This window comes from Balaenoptera borealis (genome assembly GCF_965194805.1).
Source record: "Balaenoptera borealis genome assembly, chromosome: 21".
NCBI lineage: Eukaryota > Metazoa > Chordata > Mammalia > Artiodactyla > Balaenopteridae > Balaenoptera > Balaenoptera borealis.
The window spans coordinates 6782655-6798704 of NC_138880.1; the positions used below are offsets into that span (position 1 = coordinate 6782655).

Here is a 16050-nt window from a genome sequence, read left to right on the forward strand (position 1 = left end):
GATTTAGTGGTATATTCCATGGGTGCACGAAGGGAGTGACCATGTGTATTAAGTATTTTCTCTAGATTGGGTAGGTCTGTAGTGTGAGACAGTCTCAGGGGAGGCCAGCCTGGGTGGGGACTCCTCATTGTAGGGGTAGTGAGTGGAAGCAAAGTTTCTAGAGAATAACTTGAGAGTAACAGGTACCTGGTTAATGGGGAAAAGAGAAGGAAAGGGAAAGAGCAAAGGAATGGAATTGAGAGCGTATCTCAGAATTTAGACCTTCCTATGTACCCTTCACTCCTGAAACCCCAACAAAGGGATTATTCATCCTGTAGAACTCTTCTTGCTCTCCGTATCTTTTGCATGTAGTCAGGGTCAATACAAAGATCTGATTGTAAAATAGAGATTCTAGCAACAAGTATTAAGCAAAACATGCAGACAGGCTTTGGTAGGATTAGAGGGGAGAACAAAAAGGCCATTTTTCCAAAACGTTTTAAATAGACTGCGTTTTAGGAAGACCTAATTCTGGAAAATCTCCTTGTGCTTCAGTTTGCTCTCTGAGTTAGGGTTAGTTTCCACTGTTCCATAACAAATTACCACAACGTAGCAAGGCTCATTTATTATCTCACATTCCTGTAGGTCACAAGTCCGGGTGAGCTCGGCTTGGTTCTCTGTTTAGTGTCTCAAAAGGCTGAAGTCGGGATCTGCTGGGCTTGAGCTCTTATCTGGAGAATCTAGGGGAGAATTCACTTCCAAACTCATTCAGGTCTTTGGTAGAATCAGCTCTTTGTGGGTTGGGAACTGAGGTGTCTCATTCTTTCCTGGCAGAGTCTGCTGTCAGCTTCTAGAAGCCTCCAGTATCCTTTCCAATTCAGCAATGATATTTCCAATCCTTCTGGTAATTCAGAACTCTCAGAGTTCTCCTTCTGTCATCAGCCAGAGAAAACTCCCTGCTTTTAAGGTCTTGTGTGATTAGATTAAGCTCCCCTAGATAATCCAGGATAACTGCCGATGTTAAGGTCTCCCGTTAGTGACCTTAATTACACCTGCAAGGTCCCTTTTGCCTTGCCTTATAATATATCATATCGACAGGCATGCTGTCTTATCATATTAATAGTTCTAGGAGTTAGAATGGGAATCTTGGGACGACATTTTTAGAATTCCATCTATCATAGTTAAATGGATACCAAAGGGTGACTTCATTTTCATTAAGATAAGTTCTGGGTCAGTGATGCGTTTTATCTGTGATCTACATAAATGCCTCCTTTCTATTTCTGATCCTCAAAATTATTTCCCACATAGCTAAGCTAAGTGGCCAGTAGCCAATCCTAATTGTGTTGGTGGCCAAAAACATCTGGATTGTTGAGAGTTCCCAGTAGGGTTGTTTTAAAAAATCTAAATCTGCTCCTGTGTTCTTGATTTGTCTTATGCTTGACTTCTTATTTTTGTTGACTTTTTAAAAAAAACATTTTTATGTAGGAGCATTAAGAAGTTCCATCTGTAAATGAAACAGAGTCCCTTTATTTCTCACTCACGTCAAATTTCTCAGGGAAGTTAGCCCCTATGGATAAAAGTCATCTCTTTTCCTTTCTTTTTTTTTTTCTGTTTAAACTTCCCCTTTTCTGGGGTTTGCTAGGAATATGCTACAAGAAATGTTAAAAATAAACTTGCCTACAGAGATTTGTAAGGAAAATCGTTCCTTTTCTTCACAAACAGCAGATTGGGCCTGGGAATGCATGGGAGCAACCCTGGGCTATTCAGAGAGACCCAACTTTTCTTCCTCATGTTAATCTCATCATAGGTGGAGAACATGGGTTTTGAGAGTAGATGCCTTCCTTTTATTTTTTTTTAACTTTCACGTTCTTTTTTTCTCTATCATCTTCTTTTAAGCTGGCCAGGTCCTTTCAACAAATACACTTGGATTTACATAATCTAGCTCTATAATACCTAATTCTAGAATGCTATTTTTTCATTCATCCATTGATCACATATTTAGCTAGGGCTGACCAAAGGCCAGGCACAGTTCTAGGTGCTGGGAATGGAGCAGTAAAAACAGCAACTTCATTTCTGTGGAGCTTACATTTTAATCACGGGAGACAGATAAAGAATAGATAAATATAACAAAGGCAATACCATACTCTATGTGTTACAACAACAATAAGAGATACAGGAAAATGTAAAGTAGGATCATAGAGCATTATGGAGTGTTAGGGGTGGTAGCCATAGTTCTTCTTTATTTATTGTGATCTGCGGATACCACGTTTCTAAAGGATGTTTAAGCAGAAATGTGAAGGACGTGAGGAGGATGAGGAGCAAGCCACCCAGGTACCTGCCCGGCCTGAAAGGAACAAGCATCATAATGACCCTGGGGTGGGAGCAGTCTTGGAGGAAGAGTTGCACCGAGCCCAGCAGTGCTTTCGTGGAGTAAATGTGGGGAGAATGAGAAATACAAGCGATGGGGGGACCAGATCATGTAGAGGCTCGTTGGCTCCTTTTCTGAGTGAGATGAGCAGCATGGGCAAGTTTTGAGAAGAATGACATGAGCTGTATTACGTTTCAAATCGTCACTCTGTCTTCTGAGTGGGGAATAGAATGGACCAAGGGAAGCACCTAAGAAACTCTGACGACAATCCAGGGTGGTGGCCTGGACTAGGGCAGGAGCAGCAGAGGCATTGAGAAACAGTCAGTTCTGGTTGTGGATTGAAGTTATCGGCTCTTGGATTGCACGTAGAATGGAAGAGAACGAGGTCCGTCAGAGAGGACTCTAGGTGTGTGTCCGGATCCATGGAAAGCATGGAGCTGCCATTTTCCTTTCTCTGAAGGTGGAGACGTGGGAGGGGCAAGTCTGGCAAAAGGAAGGGGGGAATCGAGAGGTCAGTTTGGGATGTGTCCCCTCCCATGGAGATGTCTGGTAGGCAGTTGAATACACGTCTCTGGAATATAGGGCAGAGATCCAGGTCCAGGTGCACATTCGTCAATAATCCTAATATAGTTGGCTTTGAAATCCAAGAGACTTAGATGAGATCACTTGGGACGTGAGAGTAGTGAGAAGCCCAAGGAATGAGTCCTGAGGGTGTCCAGCACTTAGAAGTGGTCATGAAGGGAAGGAACTAGAGAAGGAGACCAGAGTGACTCTATGAGACCATCAACAGGATTACAGAGAAAAATCTGAACCGGTACAGCCATTGTGTTTGGTCCACTTACCACACAACAGTGGTCTGGTCTTCAATATTTCTGCCCCGTAAAATGTTGCTTAGAAATTTTATTGGACCAGTGTCCTGAACTCTGATGAGTCAGTAGACCTTTGTGGAATCCACTTGATTCTTCCAGCAGCTTTAGGAAGTAGGTACAAGTCAGGAGAACTGAGACTCAGAAGGGTTTGTACAAAGTTACAAAATAATGAAAGGAGGGAGCAGAGGTTAAAATTCCCTGTGAATAATATGATAAAATGGCTAATATTTATCAAATGCTTAATATTTTTCAGGCACGGAGCAGGTATTATTTTAATTCGTTCTCACAACCCAGTAAGGTAGATACTAATATTACTCGGATGAGGAAACTGAGGCTCCAGGAAGTTAATTAACTCACCCAAGGCTCAGAGTTACTAAGTATCAAAGCTGAGATTCCATTCCATATCTGCTTAAGATAGAGCGCCCTCTCCGAAGAGCTACAGCAGGTTGTGATCTTAGACTCAGAATCCTCCCTGGTCTCCTCCAAATTGTCCCCTGCCCTGCTGTGCATCTGTCATCTCTTTCCATGGTGATATTGCTCCAACTGCAAAGGCCACTACGATATTCATCCAGTGAAACCACAGAACAGGCAACGCAAAACAGCCCCCAATGAAAACAATAGCATTTCCTACCTCAGGGAAGTATTTGGAAAAGGTCATGGATGCGAGCTGAGCAGTCTGTCTGCAGCTTTTGTGTGTGCGTGATGTGTGTATTTCCCTTCTCTCCAGCAGAATGACTTGTAGAATTACAGGAAAAAGGAGAGACATCAACATAAGCCTGTTACTTAAAACCATTAACAACAGGGTTCCCGGCAATAAAAGAAAAAGATTCTGTTCTTTAGTAAAAGTAGAAATGTACACGTGGGTGGTCTTGGGAAGTGAAACTAGAAAATGACAAGTTTGGGGGTCAAGTTCTGGTTCCCTCTCTCTCTAAAAACGTGGTCCTAGAGACTTAGTGCCTTGAGGCTTTGTTTCTTTATCTGTAAAATGGATTTAAAAATGCCTGCCTTGATCTACTCCAAAGAGGACAAACGAGAAAATGGATGTGAATGTGATATGTAAACTGTAAAGCATCGTGAGGGCAGATGTGGTGTGTTCTTGGCGCTGCTGACTGCCTCATTGTGGAATCACCCACATACACTCTGTGACTGTTCAAGACCCTATAAAAAGTCAGACAGCGAACTGAGTAAAGTGGCTTGGGGACTCAGGAAGAGGGGGACTCAAGGACAAAAAGATGAAGACATGGAATCATGGCGACAGAAGAGGAGAGAAAAGAAGAGAAGAGAGGAGAGAGAAGGAAGGAAAAACCATTTAATCTGAGCCTTAATTCCGGTCCTTCCTCCTGTTCTTGACTGTAGATTCTGGTGACCTGCATAGCTGTATTGTGTTCTCTTTGTTGCTACCCTTATTATTAACAACTGCCATCAACAAACTATCTGATAAAGGCATTCCCATGAAGTTAGGTAGAATTTAGAACTGAAGTTTAATGTGAAAACTGTTATACCTATAATTTTCAGGGAAGGGACAAGATGTGTGTGTATATTTGTATGTATATTTGTGTGTTTGTGTCGGTGTTTGGGGGTGTGTGTGTGTGTGTGCACGTGCATGTATTTTCAAAACTCTACTTGTGGAGTTACGGGCATCAAGATCATCCAGGTTGAGATTAGCAGAGGGAGTGAAGATTGTTCCAGATCCCCTATGTTAATGGTTCCTGTTGATTAGCACTGAGGTCATCTTTATAATTGAATTTTTCCAAAAAATATGTCGTAGGACCAATGCCAACGATTTCTCTCTAAATATCTTTTACTTCTCTGGAACAGTCCTTTATATGAGCAAAGAGAAGGGCTGGCCTGTTAGGAAGTTGGGTCAAGATAATGCTTAAGTACACATCCTACAAAGATATGCAGCCTCTTGCCCTAAAGTTGCCATTGAAACTGTGTTCACTTTCTTGTTCAATCTCTGTTTCCATATCAGAAAATATACTCTTAACCCCTAGCACCCACTTCTTCTCTCTGACTTTTACTCTTGCCTAGCTGGAAGGATAACCCAGCAATGCCTGCGGGGTTGTTATATGAAGGCGTCTCCAAAGAGCCCCTGAATTACTCCGGCGCGAGCGCTGCTCAGAGCTCAGTGCTGCATGCCTTTGATGAATTCTTGGGTGTTCGTCACAGCAAGGAGAGTGGTAAGTCAGCCGTTTTTCTTTTTCTTGTTTTTTCCTTAACAGGGAGGAAGAATAGCGGTGTTTTTATCAACTAATACGTCCAAGTGTAAATGAAACTATCAGGAAGTCTATACTTCTCCAGATCAACCAGGAGACTGTGTACCTGCCATCTGTGACTGTCAAGCCAATTAGTATCAGAGCTCAGCTGAATATTGGGTTTTATTTCCAAATCTTAAAACATTCCTATATTTCCAGCTGTTCCCTGTAACTTTGTTTGGGTCCTTAGGCAGTAGCTTGCTTCTGTGGAGTGGGGGAGAGATCTGCAGATCCAGGGCTGTGATACTATGTTGCCACGTCTGGATGTAGCTGGGGATGGGTATAGGCTCCTCCCCTGAAGCCCATTCCGTAAAAATGGTGCGGCCTCAAGCCAAGGCTATTTAGACCAGAAGAGGGGTTCTGCCATTTTACAAGCTTGAAATGGCTCTTTTCCTTACCTGCCAGCATCAAGCCTAATGTTCAACAGCTGCAAAAAGGCACTTCCTAGTACAGAGTTTTCAAGTTGGATTAAGAAAAAACAAGTGACTAGAATTCGGTGTCATAGGGTCCAGTCTCATCCACAAAAGTCTGTTCTATAGAACTATGATCACTTTTCATGGACTTTTGATTTGATGAGGTTAGTAGTTGACGTACCATGCCTAATATTAATCCCATAATGAGTTTCCTGTAAATGATCTCTCGTCTACTTGTATTGCCCATAAAGATCTATTGATTTGATTTTTAAACAATTTGACTTCGAGAGGCTATTACTGTTGATCATTCTTTATCTTCCTGTCCTTAGGAACTCTATTACTTTCCTCTTCCTTAGCACTCCCTCCAAAACGAAGCACTCAGGGAACAACATTCAGCAGAGTATTTAGCTCAGCAGTTTAAGGGTCCATGCCTTACATTTGTAGATATACCTCATGTCACTAGCAAGATATGTTGCCCACATTTGGTAGATGATAAATATTTATACCTTGGCTGGTAGAGCTAGTTCCATCTTAGTTATTTGCGATGGGCTTGCTGCTTTTCCTTCCTCATCTCCGATCTACATTTGGAGGATTTGATGTCTGTACACAAAAGAGCCAACCAAGTTGATTGGACACTATTAGGATGAACAGTTAGGAGAAGAACCACAGCATTTGCTGTGTTGATGTCTGGAAAGGCGGACAGGCTCTCTTACCTTTCCACGTGGAGATACAGCATCGTTCTGCCTTGTTTTATGACATTGTTCTGCCTTGTTTCTTTCAGCTGATTTTCTGCACAGAATGAGGGATTACATGCCTCCTTCCCATAGGGCCTTCATAGAAGAAATTCACTCCGCTCCTTCCCTGAGGGACCACATCCTGTCCTCTGGAAACAGCCAGCTTCTGACAGCCCATAACCAGTGCGTGGCGGCCCTGGCAGCTCTGCGCAGCTATCACCTCGCCATGGTGACCAAGTACCTCATCACGGCCGCACCCAAAGCAAAGGGCAGGAGGACGAGCCATCTCCCGGGGCCGCCTCAGGCCTTAGAAGAGAGGGGCACAGGCGGAACGGCAGTCGTGAGATTCCTGAAGAGTGTCAGGGATAAGACCTTAGAGGCGATCCTCCACCAAAGTGGCTAAGAGACTGCCCTTCTCCCCAGCAATACCACCCAGGTCTCTCCTTATCCTCCTTTCACTGGACACCAGGTGGGCCTGGGGAATGAGGACCAGGAATAATCTGGAATAGTCTGGAATAATCTGAAAGGGACCTCAGACCTGTTCATGTTCTCGCTCCACAGAACACCATCTTTTCCTATGTTGAGAGAATTTTCATGACCAGGAACTTGTCTTTCCCTCCCTGATCACTGGTTAATAGCAAACAGTTCTGGATAGCCCCTCATTCAGAACCCCACAGAGGAGTGAGTGTACCCCTATTCTGTTTGTCAAGTGTTAGAAAACCAACATAATTTCACAAATCAAATAAAATTGCTTGTGGACAGATCACCTTGCTGATTTCTCGAAAAAAAATTTTTTTAAATTCCTGCATTCGTTGGTTCACTTACTGACTTATTCAGCCCATGCTGAGTCCTGGCTTAGGGGTTACAGCCGGGATTTTACAGTCCTCTCTCCCCACGTGTGCAGAATTTGGGGGCAGAAGTTTGGAGGTGCTCCAGTGGAGACGTGAAGGGAAGAGGAAGCTGATGATAAGAATCACCAGTGTGGAAACGAGAAGTTAATGATATGGGAACGGGTGAGGCTTAACCACAAGGTTCAGAAATTTGTACTGTCTATTTTGGTTTCTTTCTTTCTTTTTAGAAGAATGATTTTTTTCTCCTTACGCTGAAAGTTTGCATTTGTAAAATGAACGAATTGACCCTTTGGAAGTAAATGAGTGAAATGGGAATACATGGGAAATCCACACGTGTCGTGTGCAAATAAATGTCACTTTTTATTGACTTGGTTTATATCTCAAGCTCTCACTCCACCTGGCAGTAGAAAACTAGAGAACGTTAATCTTAGGATGAATTCCATTAATTTAGGGTTGCCCTCACTGTGCACACACATGTCCCTGGGCTGGTTCTAAATTCCGGAGGGCTGATCTATATCACAGCATCAGGGAGAGGCAACTGATCATCGGGCAGGTGGGCAAGTTAGCATCTGCTAAGCAGGCCCCCTCCCTACGTGGGTAGTGGTCCAATGGAGCCCTCAGCATGCCTCATCCTGTCTAAGCCAGAAAAGATGCTCAGCCCTCAAGGTCCTATCGCGCCACCTGGAGAAGCATTGACTTATTCCCACAGCCCCCAGGAATGTTGGGCGACTACCAGACCGGCTCAGAGCATCTGCCCAGTGGTGTAGGCACAATCTCCACTCTTCAGTGCCATGGCGGGCGGGGCAGGGGTTTCTGGACTCTCCTCAATGCTCAGGACCCTTGGTAAGAAGTCACGAACCAGTATATTTCTTGGGGTGCCAGGAAGGCTCCTACTGTCCCACGTTCTCCCAGGGCGTGGCCTTGCAAAAAAAATGGGGAGGTGGGCATGAAGGGGCCAAGAGCATCTGGTCTGAGTGGACCAAGGGAAACTCTGGGTCCGATGAGGTCCTCTCTGCCTACCGTTTAAGTCAGAGTTTCAGCTCAGAAGACCGAGGTTCTCATCACTCAAAAAGCCTTTTCACTCCGCAGGCTGTCCTTGTGTTTGAAAAGTCGACTGTGAAACTCAAAAAATGAGCATGGATATATTTATTTCTCTTTACTTTGCTTTTCTAACTGCTCTAACTTGGTATCAATAAGCCCAGGCTGTCTTAACTGCCCGGGCTGTGTGTACGCCACAGTCCAAAGAGGTCCAAAACATCACCCCTTCTTGATGTCCTTCTTGGGTAAAAAGAATGTGTGACCTTTAAAATATGTCTGAATTTAGTGTTTGAATTCTGACTTCTCCATTTTTTTAAATTTATTTTTTAAATTGAAGTATAGTCGATTTACAATATTGTGTAAATATTTACAGGTGTACAGCAAAGTGATTCAGTCATACACACATCCATGGATATATCTATGTTCATTCATTTGTTAACAATGTGGTTTTTGACCAATTTTAGAATATCCCTCATCCTCAGCTTCCTGTTTCTTAAACAATCAAGATGATCAGGTCGGTCTTGGGGTGGATATAAGTCACAGAAGGGATAGTTCTTGTTATGGAGGAAAAAAATTAATAGAAGTTTATTTGTTTATGGGATTGGGCTCAGAGCATCGTGCAGACATCAGTTCAAGAGAGAACATGGCAGTCCTCCAGCTTCTTGGATTCACAGAGTCTGCATGGCCATAAAATGACCATTTATCATTTGGGAATTCTAGAAAGTAGAAAGTAAGAAAAGTGTGGGCTTAAAGAGCTGAAAAAACCTGGGTTCGTATTCCAGCTTTGTCACATTTCATGACACAAATTATCTAATGTTTCAGAGCCGCGGTTCACTTACTTGTAAAAGAAGGAACGTTGCCATCATGGAAGGGAGCTAATATAGAGAGTAACTAAATGGTGCTTATGATACTTTTATTCTCATGTATGGGGCCTTGAACTAGAGGGAACCATGTCTAGGGCTTCCTAAGAACCAGAAGGGAAGTTGGACCTGGTTGTCTCTATCCCTGCACTTGGTAAAGAAAAGAGATAACATGACCTCAAAATAGGCAAGCAAAGAGAGACAGAACATAGACTTTTCTTGAAATAGTATAATGATAAGGACCTTTCACTGAGAACTTAAGAAAGGAGGCCAGTTCAGTCTAGGTTTTAAATCTAGGTTCGTATGAATTTAAAAAAATTTTTTTCCCTGAGAGTGACAGGATTAACAGAGATTCCTCTTCCCTGGTATCCTTTCAACAGATCCAAGTCCACACAAAGAGACCACAGGGCCTGACTCTGAGCAGGTTTTCAATAAATGTTGAATAATTAGAAAACCAGATAGATTACAGGGGGGCTGAAACGGAAGTGAACAAAGTGTAGTCTTTCAAAGCTTTCAGAATGTTTTGTTTGTTCGTTGTCTTTACACAAGAATGAAATCAATGCAAACCAAAGAGTTCCTTTGCCAAAGAACCAACTCCTAATTCATGTTCAAGCTTTGATGTCTAGGGCCAGTGAATTCCATTTGCAGTTTTATGGCATAGTGTGAAAATAAAGCTTCCAGAACAAAAGAGAATGCATTCTCCTCAAGATTTCTAGAGATAAAGGGAATCCATATCAGTGGGGAAAAATAACTAATGGTAGAAATGATTTGATGATGATGTTGATGAGGTGAGGAAGTTAATGTAAGCTCGAAGAAGAGGCAAAAGTGTAGGCTTAGAAACTCTTTCTACATCTGTATCTGTAGCTATACCTATACTTACATCTACATATATATCTGTATCCGTACCTATATCTACATCTATATCTATCCCAGGCTGAAGACCCAGGGAAGAGCCAATGCTGTGGTTCAAGTCTGAAGGTCATCTGTTGGAGAATTTCTTCTTTCTCAGGGGAAGATCAGCCTTTTGGTTCTATTCAGGCCTTCACCTGATTGGATGAGGCCCACCCACCTAGGGTTAGGGCAATCTGCTTTACTCAAAGTCCACAGAATTGAATGTTAATTTCATCCCCAAACACCCTCAGAAACATCCAGAAGAGTGTCTGACCAAATATCTGGGCATCATGGCCCAGCCAAGCAGATGTATAAAATTAGCCATCTCCAGCTTCCTTGAGAAGTTATGGTGTCTAACGCCACACTCTCCCCACACCCTGTATTAGCAGAAGAATCTTCCTTTGTAACGATGGCAAGGAGGTAAAAAATGGTACCAAGGAGAGCTATCCTCTAAGACATGCCAGGGAGGGATGCAGCAGTGGAGTGGGTAGAAGCCACTAGGGAGAAGCAAGGAACACCGCCTAGAGAAAGCTGACTTAGTTCACAACTAAAGGCTCCATATGCTGGGTGATCTGCGTGGAATGGAACCGTTGCCTCTACTTATTTATTTATTTGTTAGTTAGTTAGTTTGTTTATTTGGCTGCACCAGGGCTTAGTTGCAGCATGTGGGATCTCGGTCCCTGACCGGGGATCGAACCAGGGTCTTAGCCATTGGACCACCAGGGAAGTCCCCACTGTTTCTCTTAATAACAATAAAAACCCACTGCTCCGAGGTTGAGGATGTAGGACAAATCTTCACCTGAGGAGGAGGAACGAGGCCTTCAAGCGCTAAGCCTTGTACATGAGACTCAACTTCCCTTTGGCAGCTGCCACCAGCCACCACTGCTGGTGACAAGGAAGCACTGAGTCCTTTCCATCCTGTGCCCTTGTCTGGCTAGGCTGGGTGTGGTAATTTTTTAAGAGGCTTTAAAGATTCAGGCTTTCAGACTACAGGAAGTTTTGTAATCCCCCCAAAGCGTTGGCTATTTATTTATTTTTGTCATGACAATTTTATTTTTATTTTTGAAAAATGAGTGTCTTTATTTAGACGGGACCTCAGGGACATGAGGGATTAGCCACTGTTTCATTCAAAATGATGCATTTATTCGGGGCAAGACTTAATTTTGTCTTTTTCGGAAGAAAGAGCGGCAACAATGCCTGAAAGGGAGGACTTGAAGACTCAGGAATGATTTTACAAGGAAACAAACACAGCTAACATGTCACGCTCTCTCTGTGGGCTCGCAAGCCCCACGCCATCCTGATCCCCGGCCTGCCTTCAGGTCAAACTTGGATGCAAAGATCTGCAAAGGTCTCTCAACCTATAGGATATCAAGACAGAGAGGTTCAGAGACTGAGTTCCCCTCTCCTCGCTGTTAATCTGTAATTTGCTTTCCGTTGTTTCCGAACCAGGGTTAAAAGCAAAATGAAACTAAACTATGACAACAAAGAAATGTTTAAAGCCTGTGAGATCTTATCCAATTTAAGATCTGGGATAGAAAACTTTCTGTACCCACAAGCCAATTATTCCTTCCACGACGATGAATTTCACCCACCAAATTGTGGGTTGCATTTCCTTGTGCACAGACGTCCTATTTGCTTTGCTAATGGGAGAAATGTTTTTCTCTTTCTTTGTTCACTTAACCGTAAACTTAATAAAGAAGTCGGATATCATCGCTTTCTGAAATGCCACCGCTAGTTCATTTTTGCAGTTTAGCATCTGCTTGCCTGCAACATTAAAAAACTGAGTTCTTGACCATAAGCATCATTAAAAATACACTTAACTGTGGCAATGGTAGTGGTTAAGAGTAGGACTGATTAAACCAATAATATGTAATTATTCTCACTTTAATTATCTGAACTTTTCAGAAGAGTTCAGTAAACATGATCACAGCAGTCACACTGTGAAAAAGCAAACTCTTACCATCTCAATACAAAGAAGACACCATAGTCAGTCCACAGGCAAAGTTGGACAGATTGTGAACACATGGGATTATAAGGCACATCCCTCGGAGATGTGGTCCCTTGTTGAATCACAAACCACAGTTGCCAACATCAGTGACCAGTGACCATGACTGTAGAAGAGGGATAATCTACAACACATCACTTTGACGTTGAAAACAGTGTTACTTTCAGCTCCTATTTGGGGGACTGTCATGTGCATTTTGCCCTTCTCCTTTAATCTTTGGACGCAAGATTGAAAAGTGGGACTTTTCACATCCCGATGAAGGGTTTCCCAGGACATGGAACTTCAGTGTTGAGAGCAGGACAGATGCAGGAACCCAGTCAGGTCGCCCTAATGGCCCCCAAGAGTCCACACCGCTTCCACCACTGCCACCTTCTAGATCATGCTCTGGGTACGAGAAACACAGAATCCTTGCACAAGGGGTCCCAAGACTGCTTCTGAAACCTGCATAGTCTTCTCCTGGGTTTGCTCCTGATGGGGCCAGGGCTGTTCGTTCCGTGGACGCACAGTGAGTGCGTGGGGAGGAGGGGCTCTTTGCAGAGCAGGGATGGAGATGGTGCTTGACCAGGAGGCTGGGGTGTCATGGTGTGATGGTGCGGTCCCTGGAGATGTGCAACAGAGCGGGGCTGGGAAGAGTGAGCTACGCCTGACACCCACTGTCTCCAGGCCTCCGGGTTTCATATGGGATTCTCAGGGGTCTGGGAATTTTAACTTGAAGATGGGCCCCCAGCTTATTACGAAAGTATCTTTTTCGAGGTGGGGTGATGGAAACCTTTTTTAATAATTTGCTATCTTGATTTATCACTTTTACATATGTGTAGACATGGCATGTGGATGTCCATTTACCCCAAAGGCCCTGGCAAACATCAGGGGTGGGGATTGCCTCGCTCTGTCCCAGGCTTGAAAAGTATAAACTTTGCTTGCAAGTCTGCTCTGTCACCACCAGAGGGCAACAGCGACCTGCAAGACAGCACCAGCCCGAGCAAGGGTGGTTTCCCAGCTATCTCACAAAATCTTTTCCTATGTTTTAGAATTATCTCTTTCTCCACAGTAGGACTTGGGGAATTTTGAGAGGTTATCCCCCAGGGCCATGGCTCCAGACAGAGCCACAGTCATCCATCCAGACAGCGCTCTGTGTGTCTAAAAGCAAATCAGGGCTTCCCTGGTGGCGCAGTGGTTAAGAATCCGCCTGCCAATGAAGGGACTCGGGTTCGAGCCCTGGTCCGGGAATATCCCACATGCTACGGAGCAACTAAGCCCATGCGCCACAACTACTGAGCCTGCACTCTAGAGCCCACGAGCCACAACTACTGAGCCCACGAGCCACAACTACTGAAGCCCGTGCACCTAGAGCCCGTAATCCTCAACAAGAGAAGCCACCCCAATGAGAAGCCCGTGCACCGCAACGAAGAGTAGCTCCCGCTCGCCACAAGTAGAGAAAGCCCGTGCACAACAACGAAGACCCAACACGGCCAAAAATAAATAAATAAAAATAAATAAAAGCAAATCTTATTTTATTTATTTGTAAAATTTTTAGTAGGGATATTCTGGGTGGTAGAACTGTGGATAACTTGGATTCCTCTTCTTAAGAGTTTCCTTTATCAAAAAGAAAACTCTAATCCCTGTTGTTTTGAAAGTTGGAGAGGAATTCTTCTTCCTACCTCAGTGACCACTGTTATATGAGAATCTTTACTGTCAGGGAAGCTTAAATGCTGGCGGATTGTGAAAAGAAGATTAATAACACAACTAAGGGTTGAGAAGGAAGATCACATAAATACTACAAACAGGAAAAGCCAAATAACTGTCTTGGGTTTAGAAAGAGACTAGTTGGGGCTTTGCCTACAAGAAAAGAAAAATGTCATCACTGATTGCATATTTCTCTCCTCTTTGCCTCCTTCACCCCCCATCCCGATCCACTGCATCCGGAGCCATGTGTGACTCCTGCGGAATTCCTGCTGTGGTAAGAACACATGGATGAAATCTGCACAGGCAAATAGACGCTTCACTTAAACATGTCCTATCAGGGCAATCACTGAAATTGTATTCAGACTCTGGAGGGGAACTTTCGGGTGGACGGAGACAGGAGAAGGACCAGACAATGTGACATCTAACCGATCTGCTCATTGTCACCGCGTTCACCCTTCTTCTAAAATACAAAACAAGCATAAAAAGAAAACAAACTTAAAGAGTCCTTATTTATCATCTCCCTTGTCCATTAATTTCCAATACAGGAGTTAAAACAGAGAATTAATTCTGATGTGAAGCTAATGAAAAAAAACAAATGTAGACTCTATGCTGCAAAATGCCCCGTAGCCATGTAGTAAACAAATTTGGGATTAGAGATTTCGATACGGAGCATGAAGCCCACAGAAATCTCCTCATAACATCCTCCTTTCTATGTCACTTGCCTGGGTACGAATTCCAGTGCCTCCATTCAATGTATTTGTGACATCTTTGTGAGTCAATTTCAGGGTGATGATGATTCATACATTATAGGGTATGATGATTATATGAGTTACTATACTGTATATAGAACATTTGGACCAGTGTCTACAAAGAGCAAACACCATGTAACTATTTGCTGCTATGATTGGTGCTATTAGGAATTTCCAGGGACTGTTAGACACACAGCTGAACAGTATGGAAGGAAACATCCTTTCTTAAACCCGAGGCATAGCGTCATAGAAGAGTTCTGTTCATTTCTGTTCACCTGGGAGGGAATTTTTGCCCTAAGAACCCCAGAGGAAGGCCGCAGGGAAAACTGAGAAATTTCTATGGTATTACATTGTCATCTTTTTAGAGAAATATTTTTCTGACTCTGATTACTGTCATGTTCACTATAAAAGACCTTCTCCAATCCCACTCCTAGATTCTAAATGATATAAAATATCTAGCTTTAAAACATATAAATAAAATCATGTCAGTGTTGTTGTGAGACCTTACAACACTCTTTGAGGGAAGTGGAGATACTATAGATTTGGAAAAACTAGAACTAGTACTTACAGAGTTAAAGACTCATAAGCCTGTTGGCAAGGGGGAGTTAATTTTCTGGGAGAAGGAATTTAATACCCTACTGCTTGACAGGGTTGGCTAAGCTGTAAGTAGGAAAGTTTAGCTTCCACACTCCTAATCTCCCCTTTCTGTGCTGTCCACCCCCATCTTGGTGCCATTTCTTCTATCATGTTGTATTTTATATCATCCAAAAAAAAAATCCCAAGAATCGAAGTTTGTTTCTCTCTCATGTTTTAACATATCTAGGAATGGAATGGTGGTTCCATTCAGTCATTAATAATTCAAGCTGCTCTCTCTCCACTCAGACATCTCAGGACGGTTCTTCTGCCTCATGGTTTAAGATGGTTGCTGGAGCTCCAGCCTTTATATCTGCCTTCCAGGTGATGGGAAGAAAAAGGGAAATACAGACAATTTCTTTTTTTAGAAGACTTCCAAGAAGTCTTCTATGGATATTTTACTTTCTGTTGACTGTATCGTAATCTCATAGCTTTCCCAGCTACAACAGAGGCAGAATTGCTGTATACCTAGCAAAAAATAGAATTCTGTTAAAAAAGGAAGAAGGCATGAATGCCTGTTGAGGTAGGCAACAAGACATATTTTTATTATACTTTCCTTAAATAGTCTAATTTTCTCTGTGTCTTTCATGGTTCTCAAAACTTTTCCTCAGAAAGGAGTCCAAAACTCAGTTCATTGTATAAGAAATTGGTAAAGGATGAAAGTATTCCTCCCTAAGGTATTTGACGTATAATAGGATTAAAGCCTTAAGTATAGTTATTAAACG

At 43.0% G+C, this 16050-nt stretch overlaps 1 protein-coding gene across 5 annotated transcripts in view; it reads left to right on the forward strand.

The window, feature by feature from the left end:
• The window catches only part of IDO2 (indoleamine 2,3-dioxygenase 2), a gene marked incomplete at its 5' end in the record, with an annotated part of 51045 nt that extends 43212 nt beyond the window's left edge, over positions 1-7833 (forward strand). For all 5 annotated transcript variants that reach the window (XM_082375025.1, XM_082375026.1, XM_082375029.1 and 2 more), the window contains 2 exons: positions 5245-5393; positions 6663-7833. In XM_082375025.1, coding sequence (XP_082231151.1) covers positions 5245-5393; positions 6663-7018 — 505 coding nt within the window. In that variant the 3' untranslated portion in view covers positions 7019-7833. The remainder of the gene's footprint in view (positions 1-5244; positions 5394-6662) is intronic.
• Between the last annotated feature and the right edge of the window lie 8217 nt (positions 7834-16050).